This window comes from Acanthochromis polyacanthus, chromosome 20 (assembly GCF_021347895.1).
Source record: "Acanthochromis polyacanthus isolate Apoly-LR-REF ecotype Palm Island chromosome 20, KAUST_Apoly_ChrSc, whole genome shotgun sequence".
Taxonomy (NCBI): Eukaryota; Metazoa; Chordata; class Actinopteri; family Pomacentridae; genus Acanthochromis; species Acanthochromis polyacanthus.
Window position 1 is genome coordinate 17,137,048 of NC_067132.1, and position 20,363 is coordinate 17,157,410.

The 20,363-nt window shown below is 40.5% G+C and overlaps 1 protein-coding gene across 4 annotated transcripts in view; it reads right to left on the reverse strand.

Annotated features, from left to right (window-relative positions):
- The window catches only part of neto1l (neuropilin (NRP) and tolloid (TLL)-like 1, like), an 81,235-nt gene extending 73,448 nt beyond the window's left edge, over nt 1-7,787 (reverse strand). For 3 of the 4 annotated variants that reach the window (XR_002596138.2, XM_022203945.2, XM_051940376.1), the window contains exons 1-4: nt 6,977-7,787; nt 6,282-6,338; nt 6,025-6,159; nt 5,369-5,617 (exon numbers count right to left, since the gene is read on the reverse strand). Coding sequence is in view for 2 of the 4 variants with exons in the window: in XM_022203945.2 (XP_022059637.1) it covers nt 5,369-5,617; nt 6,025-6,159; nt 6,282-6,338; nt 6,977-7,004 (469 nt within the window). In the remaining 2 variants the exon portion in view is untranslated. The remainder of the gene's footprint in view (nt 1-5,368; nt 5,618-6,024; nt 6,160-6,281; nt 6,339-6,976) is intronic. The other variant, XR_002596139.2, reaches the window with a different exon arrangement.
- Nucleotides 7,788-20,363: the final 12,576 nt, after the last annotated feature.

A 20,363-nucleotide genomic window follows, 5' to 3' on the forward strand; every position in this document is an offset into this window, starting at 1 on the left:
CATAGCGGCACATGAACCAGTTCTCCATCTGCTGCAAGTTCTGGTTGGAGTGACCCTCCATCTCGCAGCGGGTCTCCTGGAGGGCAGAACAAGGACTACTGTCACCAGCTGCAGTCCAAGACGGTGCAGTTGGAATCTGTCTGCAGGGCGAGAGATTCACTGGGGAGGAAGCTGACTGACATCAAGGAGCACTTCGATAGCATCCTGAGGTGAAGTGACAGGCTGGTCAACCTGCAGGGAGGAAAACACAAGACGGAATGGAACGGGGCTAGCTGGTTAGTGAAGACACAATGTGCGCGATTCCTCTGAAAAGCAGATGCGAAACTAAGATTGTTATTGGTACAAGATCATCAGATTGCCCAACCCTACTTGAGCATATGCAGAGATATTCCCTAACTGCAGTCCAAAGCTGTGCTCACCCAACTACAGTGAGTCACATAATGCAGCTCATAAACTTTCCTATAACAAACCCTATATAGACGCTGCACCATGTTGTCATCAAAAGTGTGTTACTGCAAGTGTAATTAATTCACCAGGGATCAGCTCTACATGTGATTTTCTTATATTTATGTATGTACTGTATGTATGTATCTATGTATGTATCTTGTCAAATCTCCGACACACATTTTCCAAAAACAAGCTACAATGCAGAAGTGGAAAAGAACAAAGCCTGCTGTAAAAGTTCTATGACGCAAGACGAGACTCGGTATGAGGCATCAGGGTGTAATTTCTTTGACAAATAAATAGCGCATCACATCACTGGGCCAGCCAAGTTCATTTAGTCACTGCTCTGTTTGACTCTCCGGCATCTGATACAGCAGCGTTTCTGACTTCCTCTGAAGACATGTGTGACTGAACAGTATCTACACACGTGGACAAAATTGTTGGTACCCCTCAGTTAAAGAAGGAAAAACCCACAATTCTCACTGAAATCACTTGAAACTCACAAAAGTAACAATAAATAAAAATTTATTGAAAATTAAATAATCAAAAACAGCCATTACTTTTGAATTGTTGATTAACATAATTATTTAAAAAAACAAACTAATGAAACAGGCCTGGACAAAAATGATGGTACCTCTATAAAAGATTGAAAACTATTTGACCAGAGTGACATGATTAACTCAGGTGTGTCATTTAATTGACATCACAGGTGTTTCCAAACTCATAATCAGTCAGTCTGCCTATTTAAAGGGAGACAAGTAGTCACCCTGCTGTTTGGTGAAAAGGTGTGTACCACACTGAACATGGACAACAGAAAGCGAAGGAGAGAATTGTCCCAGGACATCCGAAAAAAAATTATAGACAAACATCTTAAAGGTAAAGGCTATAAGACCATCTCTAAACAGCTTGAAGTTCCTGTGACAACAGTGGCTCATATTATTCAGAAGTTCAAGACCCACGGGACAGTAGCCAACCTCCCTGGACGTGGCCGCAAGAGGAAAATTGATGACAAATTGAAGAGACGGATCGTTGGAATTGTATCCAAAGAGCCCAGAGCAACCTCCAAAGAAATTAAAGGTGAACTCCAAGGCCAAGGTACATCAGTGTCAGATCGCACCATTCGTCGTTGTTTGAGCCAAAGTGGACTTCATGGGAGACGACCAAGGAGGACACCACTGCTGAAAAAAACTCATAAAAAAGCCAGACTGGAATTTGCAAAAATGCATGTTGACAAGCCACAAAGCTTCTGGGAGAATGTCCTTTGGACAGATGAGACCAAACTGGAGCTTTCTGGTAAGGCACATCAACTCTATGTTCATAGACTCAAAAACCAAGCATACGAAGAAAAGAACACTGTCCCTACGGTGAAACATGGAGGAGGCTCAGTAATGTTTTGGGGCTGCTTTGCTGCATCTGGCACAGGGTGTCTTGAAAGTGTGCAAGGTACGATGAAATCTAAAGACTATCAAGGCATTCTGGAGAGAAATGTGCTGCCTAGTGTCAGAAAGCTTGGTCTCAGTCGCAGGTCATGGGTCTTCCAACAGGACAACGATCCAAAACACACAGCCAAAAACACCCAAGAATGGCTGAGAGAAAAGCGTTGGACTATTCTAAAGTGGCCTTCTATGAGCCCAGATCTGAATCCCATTGAACATATGTGGAAGGAGCTGAAACATGCCATTTGGAGAAGACACCCATCAAACCTGAGACAACTGGAGCTGTTTGCTCATGAGGAGTGGGCCAAAATACCTGTTGACAGCTGCAGAACGCTCATTGACAAATACAGAAATCGTTTAATTGCAGTGATTGCCTCAAAAGGTTGTGCAACAAAATATTAAGTTATGGGTACCATCATTTTTGTCCAGCCCTATTTCATTAGTTTGTTTTTTAAAATAATTATGTTAATCAACAATTCAAAAGTGATGGCTGATTTTGATTATTTAATTTTCAATAAATTTTTATTTATTGTTACTTTTGTGAGTTTCAAGTGATTTCAGTGAGAATTGTGGGTTTTTCCTTCTTTAACTGAGGGGTACCAACAATTTTGTCCACGTGTGTACACACTTCAAGGGCCACGTTGAAGCATCTCTGCATGTGACACTAGATATTGTGAGATTTCCGTCAATGGTTCTTCATTCACTGGCTGCTTTACTAACAGCATTAGTCATCAAGAGCATGAAGCTCTGAAAGGATACTGGCAGAATGTGTAGGAGAGGCATATGAGTTTTTTCTTCTATTTTTTTTTTTTTTTTTATCTTCCTGCTCCTAAAATTACTGAGGAAAGAGAGTAAGAGGAGCTGATTCATCTCACCTTTGTTGCCACTTTTTTTCCCTTCCCATTCATCAGAGGAGGGCTGTGTGAATTAGCATGGTTAGCAGAGCAGCTGCAGATGTGAGACACTATTCACATCGCCAGATTTCAGAGTATCAAGTCGAGTGAATTCAAGACTTTTATCTTCTTTAATTATGTAAATCATATGCCATAGATATTTCCTATCAAGTCGAGAGGCAACGCGTTTTTCTTTGCTCTCAGCAAATTTTCAATGAGATTTCCGAGAGAAGCATGAAAAAAGGAACAATACTTCAATTGCACATTACAGGAAAAGAGCTCTGGATTCTTTATCTTGGAGTATCAAGGACGGAATAAAGAAACAAATGATCCTTGGTGTATAGCTCTATTTTTCTGAACATTTTTGGATGTTGCAATAGTGCTGGTAATTGGATTTTATACTGTACTTTAAGACCCAACAGGGAAGACAGTTTTGCAGACAACCTTCACTGCATCAGAGCACCACATACTTTAAATGGCACCATTAAAATGCGGTTATATTTAGTGCTCACATTTATTAGAGAAAACATTTGCCCTTCTATGCATTGTGTTTATTGGCTTTTGTGTCAGGAGATGAGAAAACTTGTAATTCTCTCTGTACAGTTAATGTGAAGACATACTGCCAGCAGCTGGTGAGCTGAGACAGTTAGGCATATACAAAAAACAAAGTCTGCTTCTACTGTCCAAACAAGAACCATAGTGTTTATTATTCAGCATTGTAGTGTGTTTGGACGCAGACCAACACAAGTCAAACTACAAACATGGCTCACTTGTGTTGCAAAGTCAACAGAATCACACAATGGGCAAGATTAGCCTGGTGAGGTGTGAACTGAGGTGAAGATGCATCAGCACGAAATGGGAATGTTTCCCCTTGAGTGAAATTTGTGCTCTTCCTCGGGCTACCTCATCAATATACAGAGACGAGAAGAAAAGGGACAGAAAGCGAAGGGAAATAACAGGAAGAACTGGAGTTCTGAGATCAGCCAGAAGCTGAGCTAACACACACACACACACACACTGTCACACTCAGACTGGGGGCGTGAATCTCCAGTTAACGCAGCTTAAAACTGGCAATGGGCAGTTTGGGATGAATCAACACAAGCTACACAAAAGATCCAATAATCAAATTTGTGCCAGTGATTAACGCAAAGTGAAAACTTGGTCTGCTGTCTGTTTTAAAGCATCTCTGCCATAGATGTGCTTGTACTATTATTATTTTGCTGACTCACAAACTGTAACTGTTCACAGAAGGATGAGCTAATCCTTTATTAGTGGCTCACTTAATATGAGCGACCCATCACATTAGAACTTGGTAAATGTTTCGCTACTCATCTGGTGTTGCTGCTGAAGAGCCCCAAACAACACATAAGCGAAATCACAAGTAGATTTCTAAAGACTGAAACTTAAAATGAAGCTGATGGAGCAATTGACGTGTAAAGCACAGCTGCAGGAGAAGAGATTCATGCTTCGAGAGACAGCATCTCCGTAGCAGAGAACATAACTCTGCCTGACAAGCACTTGAAAGTCTGTCAATTCATGTTTTATTGTTTTTTGGCGTGCTTTCTGGTTTTATTTTTCTTTCAAGCTCCTTTTTCTGATTTATACAGAAAATATCACATTCACCACTGCAACACTGTAACTTTTATTGTGATTACATGAATCAACTGAGCTACGCTAGCTTTCCTTTGGTGCAGTTTTGCATGAGCAACGTGCCTTCTATTTCACAGTCATTGCTATGAAGTCCTTCGCTTTAGCTCTCCACATTTCATAACTATGAGCTGCACTTCTTCACTGCAGTTACCCACGTAGAGATTCACTATTCTGATTTCTCAATCACAACACACAAAGTCTTCTAAGATGAATCTAGAGCCCCCTGTTCACCTCAATGGTGCTCTTTTCAGCTGTAGCCTGTGCATGTGGCATGTTTCCTGGATGAAAGGTCATCATATAAACAATGACACACTCAAATGTTCAATAGTGAAATGACCCTGAAGGTGCAGTGGATGCGGAGACACATCGGCATAGCCTTTATGTTTCCTTGCACTGTGCCTTTCCAGCCTCAAACACGCTGAAAAAAGTTGACAGTGTTATTAAACTCAGTCAAGTGTGGGTGAAGGAATATTAAATCATTGTTATGCCCTGATTCTTTGTCATCAATCCTCACGCTGCTTCAATCACGGGATCTCAACCAAAGATGAGGCAAATTACCAACGCCTCTGTTTTACACATAACCGTAATTATGACGGTTGTGTTCGACGGCGCAGATCGCTTTGCTGCTCTCCGTAAACCGAGGAGGGCTGTTGATGACACTGTTCACTCCAAATATAGAGAGGGAAGAAATAACAGGCTAACCAGCTACAAGAGTGTCCCGGCCAATGACAGCACACTGCCAATGGAAATGGAGAGAGTGTGCAGACAGACAATCAATAAAGCTGCAAGAGGCTCCCACAAGGCCGAGCTCTCTGGATGATGTTTGTTATTCATTTGGAGCCGTGCTGTTGGAGCTATAAAGCATGGGTATGCTTACAAGGGGAAAAAAAAAACTAATTGATAGAGGCAGTTAGGCAAAAACAGCAACAGAAAGTAAAAACATACCTGCAGTGAAGTTGTAACTTGCTGAAAATCCCACTGCTTCCAGTTCGCCATCTGTAACAAATTTTATCCACAGGTATCGGCCGCTACTCCTGATATCAGGTGGGCTGTGTTGACCGCAGTAGCGTCCGAGCATTGGGGAGAAGCCAAACGGTCCATCCCGAACCTCGATGTTGTCAAATTTACATTCCCAAGAGGACTCGATTGAGTAATTCTCCTCAAAATGCAGATCAATACACTGCCTCGGGGGAGCTGGGAGACACAGTGAAAATAATTAGCACGAAAGCGTGGAATAAAATATTAGTCACACTTTCATTGATGAACCTGTTTCATTATCAGCACACCCACGCAGCCAGTACACACCTCCAATCCTGGCTGCTAGTCTCTAAAACACCAGAGCTGTTAGTTCCACATTCACTTTGGTAATTTTTTAATCAGATTATGTGCACTGAGTCATCAAACGCCATCTTTGAACGCTAGAGAAAAGAAGCAGCCACTTGCTGTCTAATAACCAATACATCTCATCATTCACTGAGCAGTTACTGTGATTTTCTCCTCAGGAGAGCTCCAGGAACGCTTTAGCTGAGAATAAATAGCCACATCACATTCACTTTCTTCTCTTTTTTTTTCTTGCTGCTGTGCTTAAAGTGAATACTTACCTTCAAGGATGTAAACACACTCTGTGCCTGGGGGGTATTTGTTTGGGTAATTGGGAGAAGTGAAGAGCCCTCCTTCTGGTTCTTTCACCCACGTTCCACATTGACCTGCAGGCTTCACTCCCGAATTGTTTTTCACTAAAAAAAAAAACGCATACGTACATATTTACAGGCAAAACAGACAGTAAAGTCAGAGATTAAAGCTTTGAAAGAGATGATTTTTAGGCAGAAATAAGGGGCTCTATAGTGATGGAGATTACCTGCTGGATCCTTCTTTGTTGCCCCACACAACCCAAGTATGAGTAGACTTGCAACAACTGTAAGAACAGAGAGATAAATGCATATTTTAATGGAAGATTTTGACCAGATTGTGCTCTTTATGTCTGTTTTTGAGTCAGCAACCAGCATATTTATTGTATTTGAGTGCTTGTGTGCATCAGCTAAACCAGCATGACCATAAAAAATAATTTAAGAAAGCACAAAACCTGAAATGATGAGGATGCATTGTATCTGAATATATAGAGTGGTGATATAACTCCTGAAATACTCCTATTTTAAGCATTTTTCAGCCATAAGTTGAAACTAAATCATTATAAATAATTACACAATGACTTAAAAAAAAGCTAAAAATGGGCCACCAAAACACCTGCATCATAAAATCATAAAAATTTTTGTCTGCCACAATAAAAGCCACAATAAAATTGCTTACTAAAAAAAAGAAAAACTTACATTATGACCTTCAACAGTGAGTTTACAGGTTGTAGGATGCACTGTATCATATCATCACACTTATTTTTCCAATTAAATCACTACTCCGCTCCCATTTTCAGTTTGATCTGTTGCTGTGATATTTAGCATCCCTCCTAAAGTGCTTAAAGTATTATAATACTTCTTTTTGCGCTGTGGGAAGGCATGCAAAAAAAAAAAAAAAAGCTTCAACTGATGAACGTCTTACCGTGATGGAAGCTGTGCCCATGTACCATGTCTGTTCCTTTCACAAACGGCTTCAGACTCAACTAATTCCATTTAGATTTAGGAATACTTGAAAAGAAAAAAAAATATAGATAGATAGAGATGAGAGTTTCTGAAAATTCACACCGAGAAACCGCTCATATCACAAAAGCTTTCGGTGAAAGAAATTTTTTTTTTTTTTACTCCTTATTAGAATCTTAAGTGGGGGAAAAAAAACAATCCTTTCAGATGTGTCACAACAACTATTAATCACCAGTTTCATATAAAACCAAAAACAATTCCAAGCACTCGCCCGATTTCCATCCAAACGTTTCTAATACCCTTTGGTGCTTTTGGTGCACTGAAAGGATTAATAGTCCCTTCATCAGCCCTTCTCTAATCGCTCCACCTTTGCGATCTTCTTTTGGAAAATATCATGGACAGGCTTGTTTTTGTCCTCTTTGGTCCCTTTATCAGGAGACAGGATCCTTCAGGGGCACGTAAAACCACGCAACACTCATCTCTGCGGCGTTTTCTTTACTCTTTTTGCGCTGCGTAAAAATCTCCTGGAAAACAAGGGGGGTGCTGTGAAGAGAGAAAGAGAGAGAAAATTAAGTGGATTTTCGGTCGGGTTTCATTTGTCGCCCCCTTGTTTCTCAAAAAGCTCTGCGCTGAGTGTGCCCCTCTGCGTTGGCTTCTGACAACTGGAGAGTCCCCGCAGCCAGCAGGAGTTAATGTATGATCTCCCTCCTCCTTCCGCTCATTCAGTACCGACTCCAGCCGACCAATGCGCCACAATCCTCACGTACTTTTGACGCACGCATTGCAAAAACTTCTCCGGGATGCAGACTTCATCCCCACATGTGCGCACACACGCACCGGGGGGGAAAAAAGTAAATAAAAGAGAGGTGCTAATGTGTGTGTGTCATTGCATGTGTGTGTTTGAACAATAAAGCACGCGCTGCAGAATTGATTTCAGCCGGTGGATCTGCCGCGCAACGAAAATGGAAAGGTAAGCAGAAAAGGCAATGAGATGGGAAATGGAATAAACAAGCAGACGCGCGCACATGTTCCATCAGCATGATCAAACATGGAAAACAGGCAGGGTAGAAATCGAATGGAGCAACGCAGCGCTGCCATGCATCCAGCAGGAGCAGCCATTGGTGTAAACAATCAACTCCTGCTTTTACGCATTAAAAAATGACCCATCATATTGCCTCTTGTGTTTGGGATGCATCCAAAAATACTCAACTACTGTAGTTCAACAGAGTGTAACTACTAAATCTGTCACCTACTTCTGACCTATCATGGATGGCGTCTTCAGAAATTCTCCCTACCTCTCAATGCTTCCAATTTCTACAAGAAATTGAGGAGTAAAATGATGTGGACAGAGGTGCTGCACCTCTTTGTCTTTCTTTTCTTTTATCTAAAAAAAGCGACAAACATCCATTACTTTCCTGAGGTGTGAGTGTTGGGATGCATCCACACTCTCCTACTGAGTGTGTAGTCGCTCTCACACCTGATGACAAAGCTGATCAGAGGGTGCCCAGGGACAACTCAGGGGCTCAGGCTCCCAAAATAGTCTTGGCACCCAGTAGACAATATCCATCTTCAGATACTCCTGCTGCAGAGGCAATCTTGGACCCGCTCCCTCTGTGTGTACTTAAATGGTACCGGTTAGCGTTTTTTCTCCACAATTTGGAACGGCTTCATTAACTGTTAATGACAGTGGACGCTTGTCTGAAATCTTCTGCAACATGACAGACTTAAGTACAACTTCATCTGTTTCCATTTTGTCTTTCTCTGTATGTGTCTTTGTAGAGCATAACGCCTCCTGAGATTTCTAAGATAAAGACTTTGTATTGTCTCCAACGTCCTCCTCTTAATTACATCCTGTCCCACAGATTGGCCTGTTACTCTCTCTACTCTGAAAGTGTTTGGTTTTATAGCAGGTAATGAAGACTTTGAAGGTGCCACACTGACTCGGAGAATACATGTGGGAGTGGGAAATCTCAGAACTCTTTTCAACTAATAGGCTCCTGCTAATCTGTTATACAGAGTGATTTAATGGACTTGGGATTTAGACCCCCCACACAAGAACTGAAGCTTAGCCATTCACTTTTCTTGCAACTGTACAATAAACTCCCATGGAGCCTGGAAACCCATAGCATGGTGTAGCTCGCTCTGCTTTCCCCCCAAAATTTCACAAACACAACACAAAATGCGGGACTGAAAAGATTTCAAAATGTCAATTTCACTGCAAAGGCAAAGCCTATTATAGATCTTACAGTCTGAAGGGATGTCAATAATATCTGCACCAAAATACAATGCAGTGCCAAAAGCTTGTTATTGATTAACAGTGGTGCTGTGTCGTCTGACAACTTTATAAGCACAACACCACTCGCTTCTGATGGGTAAATTCTGAGATAAAGCAGCTGAGCTATAAGGGAATTATTCAAATGAGGCTTATCTAGCTCACTGTATGCAACAGTAGCCCTGGCGAATTTAACAGCAGCCTCCAGTTTAGCTATATAAACTGTCTCTTTGACTGAATAGCACTGAGGCAGTGGGAGAATCAACAACACCCTCAAAGACTGTCATTTTTAATTAAGGAAGTCTATCATTCGGTTGGAGGTGACTATTGTCCTGTATCGGCCCCACCTGAATTTAAAATTGTAATCACTTTGGGGAAATGGGACATCCACACCTGGAAAGGTAGATTTTACTTACAGCACAACTATAACTAACCTGTCAGATCAATGGAGCAATTCATGACACATGTACCACTCTATTTGCTGACTCATCTTCAGCTAAATTTCATTATTTCTTATTGTCTAGATCAGATGCAATGTAATTCCAGCAGTTTCTTCACCCCCAAAAACACCAAGGTCCATGCAAAAACATGCAAAAGGACAGTCACAGCAAGCATACTATTCTGTTGCATATACAAAACTGCAAGTAATTCATGATTGCATCCTGTTCATTTGGCTCAGACTTGATGAGTAAATTGGGCATTCACCTTCTACTTAGTGTCATTCTAATGACACTGCCAGCACTGTTTCTTTTTGTCAGTCTAACAGGGGACAGCGCTAAAGCGGATAAACACTTAGGCTAATGCCTTCTGCCCAGTGGGACTCAAATTAACCTTATTAGTGATGCATTGAGCAGTGTGTTGGCCCAAAAAAACACAATTTATTTGTCATTCAAGGCGCCTTGTAGTTCATTAAGCAGGACCCAGTTACAAGAAAGGGTCGCTGCGACCACGGGCAAATTTTGAGCTGCTCTTTATGCTACATTAGCTGTCTGGGTCTCTGGTGATAGACTGTTTTTATCCTGGCCCTGCACCTGGAGCTAGTAGGAAAATAATTCCATCAGATGATAGTCCCATAAAATACCTGTGGCTTCATTTTTTAGTCGAGGTGCTTTTGTTAGTTTGCAATACAGCATGCCATTTTAAGCTCTGTGCTCTCTCTTTCACTCTCTTCAAAAGCGGAGAAGACCATTTTAAATGAGGCGAAATGAGGAAAGGTGTGAAAAATCAGATAGGACCAGTTAAAGGCAATTATCTGACACAAAAATACAAAGCAGAAAAATACAATGCATTTGACACTTGAGCAACCATTATGCAGAATCCTAATATAGTGGAATGACATTATTGTTCTTTTCATTATTTGCCATTTGTGTGCATGTTTTCAGGAATAATCAATTCATTATTTGCTTTACACAATGAAGGAAAACAGAATAAATGTCCATTGTAATTCTCTAAAGCCTGCATTAATGTCTTTGAATCCATCATTGAGAACAAAATAATGAAACAGGACAAAGTAATGTTTTTAATTCAGATCAAGTCAAATAAAATTATTGCTTAAAAATGACAAATGATGCAAATGATGGATCATTAAAATAGCTTTTCTGGTGGCCAACTATTCAATTTTTCAACTACAGTAAACATTTTAGATGTGAGAAGACAATGTGAATTCATACAACCAGAAATTATTCCAAACTAAATGACAGAGTGGAAATGGTGCTTTTATATTTTATGGCTGCAGTCTTCTGACTATAGGTCTAAATCATGAAGTGCAATTGATGCTTTATGTTCTTCTCTTTGTAACACAAATACTTTGATGTGAGATGCGTGCATGTACATAATATACCAAACACTCAGAAGGTCAAACTACTTTGTTCTCTCTGCACACTGTAACATTTAATAATGGAGGTAACAGGAGCTTCAAGAAATCTTCAAAATGCAGAACTTTAGCTTACAATATCTTAGACTGTACAGGTGTAAGCTAGACCCATAGCATCAGTCTCAGTAGAATACTTATTATGGGAATGGATGCGTATATTCTGACTGGTTTTCAATGCTGGAAAATTAACACATACCCACAAAAAAGGCCAGAACACCTGCGACATCTACAACTCGCGCCCTGTTGTTGGTTGATTACTGTTCATGCGCTAAAACCCCATTTTTCACGGTGAACTCCAAATGTTTGGCTCTATCAAAACCTCTTTTGAGGAATTCCAGGCACTCAACGCTAATTTGTCTTTGAACTGCTCCACATCCATCTCTCGCATGTCTCCTCAGCGCCGCAACTCATCTGTCAATCACTGTGGCTTTATCCATCCAGCAATTAATCTCAGCCCAAGAGGGGCAGCTGCACTGTCTATGAACCTAAATGTCTGCTGAATTGCGATGCCTGGCCTGCAGATTTCTGCTCCGGTTACAGCATTGAGAGGAGTTATGAGCGCCGTTTTTCTTAACTACTTCTCAGCAAATCCTTTGTTTTTAAATTTCCTCAGCAGGCTTTTTCACTCCACCTTCCTGTCAGGCATGAAGGAAGCGGTGATTTGCTGTTTCCACAGTATTTGGGCTAATCTGTTCTGTGTATGAAGTCTCAGGCCCCTTTGGTTAAACCGACTGTGTAATTTGTCATTTGACCTCATTAGCCACTTGGTAGGGGGGGATGACATGGACACTGTGGAGTGACACTCTGTGGGCAATAACACCAGTGGGGGTGTTGAAGTCACCAATGTCATGTTACCACCAAACACAGATTTATTTATTTATTTTTTGTATATGGATTGATGTATGAGGATTAAAGCCAGAATCACAGTTCACACCAAGACAGTCCTGATTCATTTATACCATCCAAACAAGGGTTTAAATCAGATGCAGGCATTTCATTTGAATGGGTTACAAATTACACTGTGCACAGTAATCTGGTATTACTTTTAAAGACAAGTGGCATGTCAATCGTTAATATGGTTTTGTGGGGTTACAGGTTATGTTTAAAAAAAAATGCACGTTCAGTATTGGAGCATACGGCATTATTTTTGATACAAGGGCTATGTTAGAACTGACTGCATTTGTGCTGCATTTTTAGTCACAGTAAGTCTAGGAGAATTAAAGTGAACTGTTTTGCTTCTTTTTTTAGCATTATTAGCATACATAAAATGTCACCTACTGTTGCCTTGTGGGTGTCGCTTTAGCCAGTAAGCCTTGTCCAACAGAGCATGAATATAAGTAGCTTTTGCCTGACTCATTAAGTCTATGTATTTTGGCCTAGGTTACTGAAAACTGAGCTACTATGGAGAACTCCTGCTCGGACATTCAGAAACTCTGTTTGGAATGCTGACATGCAAATAAGAGGGCATTACTTTACATGTCTTCATATAAATGTTACTCTCCCACGATATGGAGAAACAGAGGCAACGGAAAACACAGAAAATTCCCACATTCCCTGATGGGCCATTGTTGGTAGCATTGCAGAACCGGCATTAGCCTTTTTCCATTGTTCCAATTGACCAACATGACATCAGGATCAGGATATTGCATGCTCCAGACACTGCTTCATTTGTGTTTATTTTGGATTTTCATGTGGATGAAGATTATCTGTTCGAGGACAACAAGAAAAAAGAAAAAAAAATACATTTCAAGAAACATCCATGTAGATGTGAACTAGGCCTTACTCTTTTAGGATTTATCATTTATACTTATCAAATGCATATTTAAGATTCTTAAAAGGGCTATTTTCAAATGAATCAGGCAGCTTGAAAAAGATCCATGCTAGAATTATAAAGCCGGATTTTTTTTTTTTTTACTGTGTTATAAAGTCAACAATCCATTATGGAAAAAAAGCGAGAAATTTGGAGTTATAAATATGCTAGTTATGATTGCACACTTCAATATGTGCTGCTTTAGAGGGTGACCTCTAAGTGTCAGCTGTAATAATGCTGTATGCAGACATCATTCTGTGAGTAACCATCACAAATATGAGTATTTTTATTTTTTTGTTTAATTCACACTCCGTCACTCCCAACTGTGGAAGTGTTAAAATGTTATTTGCCTTCATCCTGTGTTCATAGAGCCCCACTGTATAAGCTGGCATGGAGAGGGATCATTTCCGCTGAAATGCCAGGTGGGCTCTGTGTACTGGGGAGAAATGACCTTTAATATCTGACCCAGTGTTTGAAGAAAAAGAGTGGCTGCTGAGATCCTCTCACCCTTAAACATCCCTGCTCCATTTCCACGTTGTCAGTTACTACAGTGTTTGCGCACGGTACATTTCACTCAGTGATCCTGCAGCCGCCGATGTCTTTTTTTTTCTCTTTTGAAAATGTCACAGTGAAGTATAGGTTTTCTTTCGTGAGGTAAGTCAGGGTGAAATAGAAGACTTTGGATTTTGCAGAGTAAAAATGACAATAAGTAAGAAATTAGCAATTAAATCATTCACTTTGCCTTTGTCATTCACAATGACGCACATAATTCTGTCATTTTAACCCTTGACATTTTCGTTTTGTTCAAACCAAAAAGTGGACATGACCATGAGGTTGGAATATGAGAAATGTACTTACATAAGATTACCTGACTCTCCAACAAGAGCTTTTCTCATCTTCCTTACAGGCGTTGCTGGGGTAGAAGCTGTGTGATGTGAAAAAGTCCTCATTCACATGCGTAGTCAAGCCGTCGATGTGTGTCAAATTCAGTTTTCTGGGGCACAGGGCGGCAGTTAATGTCTATAATGGAGGAAATGATTTTGTCTAAATGAAAGAGGAAGGAAAGTTTTATCCAAACTTTCAACTTTAACATAACAAGTTCAATTTTGTGGGCAGGAACATCTCAACTCCTGTAGTGGAAGGCACAAAGATAAAATGTCCTTTTCTGTTAGTGGAGATGCTATCTTAAGAGGAATAAGAAACTGGGAAATTCAATTTGAGGTAATGCAAGATCCAGTATTCAATAGGAACATTACATGTATTGTTACACTATGCATGTTTATCAGTCGAATCAATTAACGTTCAACCAAACTGGGCTTGGATAGAAACTGACACATTGTGCTGGCAAAAGTGTGCGTACAAAGGTTAAATCAGAACAATGTTAAAAAAAAATCTTGACAATATCCAACCTAAGACACGAGAAGATGATTTGCATTCATCTCCAGTTTACAATAAAGAACCAGCCACTACATGTGGCTGGTTTTTGCAACAGGTTAAATGTCAATAAAGTAAAGATGCTTCACGTGCTCTCTTTGACCTGTAGCGCATGTAAAAGAAATCCAGAGATTTGTTTCTAGACATGGAAAATTAATGACATAAATGCAGAATTATGGAGTTCAACCATTTTTTGGATGGGCCAGAAATCAGGTGTCAATGATGCACTGGAGCCATAATTTTTAAGACCTCTCTCCCTAACAACACAACGTAATAAAAACTACAATCCATAGCACCAGTGGTTCTCCCACTCAATCGCAAGTTATTTCAAGAGTTTTTCATCAGTTTTGTGCTCAGGACTTTTTAGGTGGGCCAGAAATCATGGCTCGGTGATGCTTTAGGACCATACTTAGTGTTACTCCTCGTCCCAACAGTATAACGTAATAAAAACTAGAACGCATCAGTGTCAAGGGTTCTACTACTTGATTGCAAGTTACTACTGGAGCCTAGAGCTTGCTAGCAATGCCTTCATCCATCAAATGCATCTTTCCAGAATTTGCAGAAAAGCCCAGTCTCTTTTATTTTAAAATAAAGCCCTTTACTTCATGAATGCACTCGATAAATATCCTCTAGTAATGTTACCTTGGTCACAGATCAGACAAATGGGTTGCTGTAACATTGTGGTGGTCACTCCTAGCTAAGAATGTTCAGTTGAAACACAAAATAACAATGTTTCTACATGCTTCTAAAATTATCTAATGGCATGACATTCGGATGGCATGACATTCCTTCCAAAATGTATTTCTGCTGCACATTAGTGTTGTAATAACGTAATTTCCAGGAATTAAGGTTTCAAACACATCACTGCAGTCTATGGGTCCGTCACCCTGCAGAGAGTAGACAGCTTCATCACAAATGTTTCCGCAGGGTTTCTACCAGCAAGAAATAAGAGGGCATGGTAGCATATGGATCTATGAGTGGATCACAGGCCTGCCCAAATGCTACAATATGGCAGTTAAATAATTCATCTCAGGCTCTTGCCATATTGCCCAAATCTAAAACCATGTACACTTCAAAAGATACTGTAAGGAATCCTTTTTGTGATCGCTTATATAAATGAATGATTCTTTTTCTATTTTCCATGGAGTTTGTTCAGTAAGACATAGCCCTATTGTGCCATAATGGCTGGTAAATTGATCTTAATGTCTAATTTAAGGTCTGTCCTACTCTAACCTTGTGCCAGACTTCATTGCAAGAGCTGACCTCTATCATTTATGTACATACTATTAAAAAAGATCATTATGTCCATGTTTATTGTCATTAGGAAATATCCTGGAGGCTTAGGTTGACAAGTGGTCCACACATTTTTGTCCGCAGCCTTCTAAGGACATTTGTAATAAAATTCAAATGCTACATTCTGGTGCAGATGGTTTATAGCACTTTCATGCTAACAGTGTGCCAAAGCAGCGGAGCGGCACATTATCTGTGTAATTTGTACATCGTAGATTCTTTGTCAACTTTATTGCATAAGGCCTACTGGTGTTATCTCATCACTGCAGCTCTTACACAAACGCTGGAGCACTAGACAGCAAAGGAGCGAAGATACCGTAGAGGAGGAAAATAAAAGGGAGGATGTGGGGGAAGGGTTGGGAGCAGAGTAGAGAAGAGGAAAGGGAAGGGAAGGAGAAGAGAGAGATGATTAATGATGACTGTAGAGAAGATGGCCAAGGTGGTTAGTGAAATTAACAGAGGCTTAGCCAGCAGCAGACCACAGGGAATAGAAGGCGCTTCACAGGCCCATACCAAGTCAGACCCAACTTGTGTGCGAGAGTGCATGTGTGTGTGCGGACCTATGTTTATGTATTCATGAACACCCCTGCAGTTGGATGCAAATAAAGGCATATATGCTGCAGCAATGCAAAGTAACAGCTTTAACAGTCTGTAAAATACCAAATAGCAGTAGACTGCTCATCCTCCTACTTTGTGGAACATATTTGCTATTAAAAAAATGCAGTAGTTTTTGCAAACATGTCCTTGATTTCCCATACAGCTGACGAAAACAGTGACTTGTGAATTTTGTCAGCTGAAAAAAAACTCTCGTTTGCTAGTTGCTAACTGTTGTTAGCATCATGAGCCGGTAGACAGCTCTGTCCAAACAAGCTGTTTCGAAATGAGAACCTAGTAAAATGTCCTGAATGTGAATATGATGATTAAATAGTGATCATTATAGCAAAGGACATGAAGCTAAAATTGCAAGTAGATGGGAAAAAGTCAGAAAAAGGGGGAGCATGAATGTGAACTTTGTGCTGTATCAGTGCTTACATAAAATATGGTATGGTCATGAAAGCAAATCACATCCCTGGAACCAGTCTGCCTGTTTCTTACCACCCAGTAGTCCTATGTTACTCCTTCAGACAGTATCCAACCGATGCCTCCAAGACTCAGCCACCAGACACTCACCGATGAGCTCCCAACTCACTGGTGAGAACGGGGATCCTGTCTAGATATTCCAAGTGAAGTACCCCACTCCTTGGTTCCCAATTCACTGCACTTACTGTAGTCTAGTCTCTGCCCTATCAGTCAGCGCGCCCTGAAAAACCCTACCAAGGGCTATTTCCCATGACAACATTGCTCCCAGGATCACAGTGACACACAAACCCGTCCATGGCGATAAAGTGTTGCTACTTCAGGGGCATCTTTCCACAGTGTCAAAGGGAGAGGGAGCTGAGCCGGAAGGCAAAGCTCTCGATTTATGAGAGCTTTGCTTGAACTCTGGGAAGCAAACGAAAGAATGAGATCATGGATATAAGCGACTGAAATGACTTCCCTCTGTAGGGCAGCGGAGCTCAGCCTTAGAGATACGGTGTGAAGCTCGGGTTTCCAGAGGGAGCTTAGAGTAGAGTTGCCTCTCCTTGATGTCAAAAGGAGCCAGCTGAGGTTGTTCAGGCATCTGATTAGGATGTCCCCTGGGTGCCTTTCTTTGGAGGACTTCTGGTTATGTCCAACTGGGAGGCGACCCCCAGTTTGACCAAGAACTCACTGGAAGGATTATATGTCTCATCTGGGCTGGGAATTTGCACAGGAGGGAGTGGAAAGCAATGCTGGGAAAAGAGACATTTGGAATGACCTGGTTGGCCTGCTAACAAAGCAACCCAACTGGATGGATGGATGGATGGATGGATGGATGGATGGATGGATGGATGGATGGATGGATGGATGGACGGACGGACGGATGGACGGACGGATGAACAGATAGATGGACAGACTGATGGACGGACAGATGGATTTATGGAACAAATGGAAAATGCTAGTTTGACTTGCAATTGGACAGGGATTATTGAATTGTCCCAAATTAAAATATACCTAAACTGGTACCCACAATCCATAAGTACTACACAGTTAATGTCCCAGTCCATATTCACAAAATAATACTGCTACCTAATTATATGCAGCTCACTTTTAGACGTAACACTGTGCAATGTTAATGTAGCTAATGCTAATATATCCAGCTTATGTAGTACTGAATGAGCCGTATGCTACTTAGGCAGACAAATTTACACAAGAGCAGATGAACATACTGTTCATTCCATTGTTTACACTTTAGCTCATATACTTTTGGTTTTGAAAAGGCTAAAATATAACATTATTTTATAACCAAATCTCCATTTTGCTAAAAATCTTGGCAGTATTCGTTTTTTCGTGTGAAAATTTGTTCTTGTATTTCAGTCTAATACAAGAACTGGATTGACATTGGTGAAGCGTCATCACACTTGAGTTTCAAATGAACTGAAATAATCAACATATTGGAACGGTCAAACAATCAATGAGAACAGAAATCCTCTTTAACCACACTCCAGAAAATCAATGACTTTAACTGTGCTGCGAGACACATAATTCTGGTGTTTTCATCAAGCTTTTCAGCATTCAATGAAAGCTCATCACGAAAGCGGCTGAATCCCTTCGGATCGGAGGAGGATAGTGCTGCGTCAGTAACAGATAAGATTTTTACTCACTAATAGGAGACATTAATTGCTCAAAGGGTACTCTGATGTTAGAACAAAACATTTATGTTGTAAAACCCACAAATCAGACAACTAATGAACATCTGAGCAGTTAAGTGGAAACCATTTGTAATTATGCTTTTAATGTAATACAGAAATTCTATTATCCTCTCTGAAAATGCAATCACTGGTAATAAATGAACATTTTCAAAATACATTTGTAAAAAATCTTCAACATAAATGAGAAAAGGGATTTGTAATATTCCCTTTGAGTCACTGAAACTGGCTAAACACCTGCATCTGTAAGTGACCAAATCACATAAAGCTCTTTACAGATGGCACATTATGTGACTGAAAGTTTGCCTTTATAATATGGCTGCAGCGTTATTGATAGGAGTGTATATAAGATACGGCTTTGAACAAATGTCCACCCTTCCTCACATATATTACTGTAGAATTCCTTGTGGTGTCAAAGCATAAGCCATTAAATCAATGCTGCTGTGCTGCAAGTAACAGGAAGTTTCACTCTCATGAGAGCAATACAGTGCATCTTACTTGTTGTTCTAATTTAGGAGCTGGCCTTAAATTAATGTTATTTGTTCAGTGTTGATTTGGATTATTTCTGTTTCTCCGTCCTTCATGTCGACAGCTCAGAACCCAGGAGAAAACGGCAGTGGCCTTTGCGGTCCCCAGTGCTGTCTGTCTATAATGAATTAATGCCATTTAAAACCATTTTCAGTAGTTGAATACTGATAGATAGGTCAGGCCACAGGCCTGCTCAGGCCATCTGGGACTGTGTGCTTATTTGGAGGCATGTAGTCAAAAGTTTCTAATTAAATGCTCAGTCATAGACAAACAACCTGTTTACTGCTTTATTCATTGCCCTCAACGATGCGAGCAAGAGAGGGAACAAGCACAGAACATGGTCGGCTGCGACTCTTGGCCTGGACTGTTCACGGTGACTGACTCAAACATTGGCAGCAAGTAAACCGGGACACAATAGAACCTGTGGAAATAGACGCACAAATACAGACAGGAATACCCACACTATCCCAAAATAACCTCACCTAACATTCAGTGTATTGTGTCCCAGTTAAGACTGAATTAACAATAGATTTCTTTTTTTTGGCATGAATTTAGGAATGGTTTAAAGGTAATGTCAGCAGTGCCAATATAGTTTGTGTCAAATTCAGTCAATGCCTCGTCATGGTCTGCTGGCTGTCCATCCTGTGTGTGAGCTAAAAAAATCAGGTGTTTGCAGACAGTTCTGGCTCAATAAATGGGAAACAAATAAGTAGTTTGGGCTGATCCATACAGCACTATTCCAGCATATCTGCAACTTGATTGTGGTCGTGCAGGACAGCAGGGACAATGTGAGCGAGATGGACGGTTAATCTGGCACACAGATGTGTGCCAGATTAACCGTCCATCTCAGCAAATTCAGCAAGTTATTATCAACAAACTTTTTCCAGAAGATAGACTCCCCCTTTAAACATTAAGCTGTGCAGGAGATGAATAAGTTTCCAGTTACCTTCTTCGTTTTTTAGCAGAATGTTTTAGATAGGTATTGTTAGTTCAGTAACTGATCATCCGAAGAGACTTTTTTGGCTCCAAACTGAATTAAATTTTCTGCAGCATGAGATGCTTCCTATTTTTTTTTTTTATTAAGTTTTGTTCAGTTCACAATAAACTTTATAAATAAAACAGGGATGTTTAGGTGTTTTAGATTGGAAGTGCAGGTGTGGGTGGATTGCTGGAGGTTATACACACTGAGCAAACACTGCCGGAGTAGCCTGCTTTAGGAGGAAATGAACTCTGATACCAAAATACAACGAAGTTGGTTTACTGATGTCACAGCTGACTTTATTCGCTGTGCGATTATGATGGTGGTGTGGGTTATTTTAAAACATAGACCAGTGGTAAAGTTTGGTAACATCTTGCAGACACATAGCAACGGCA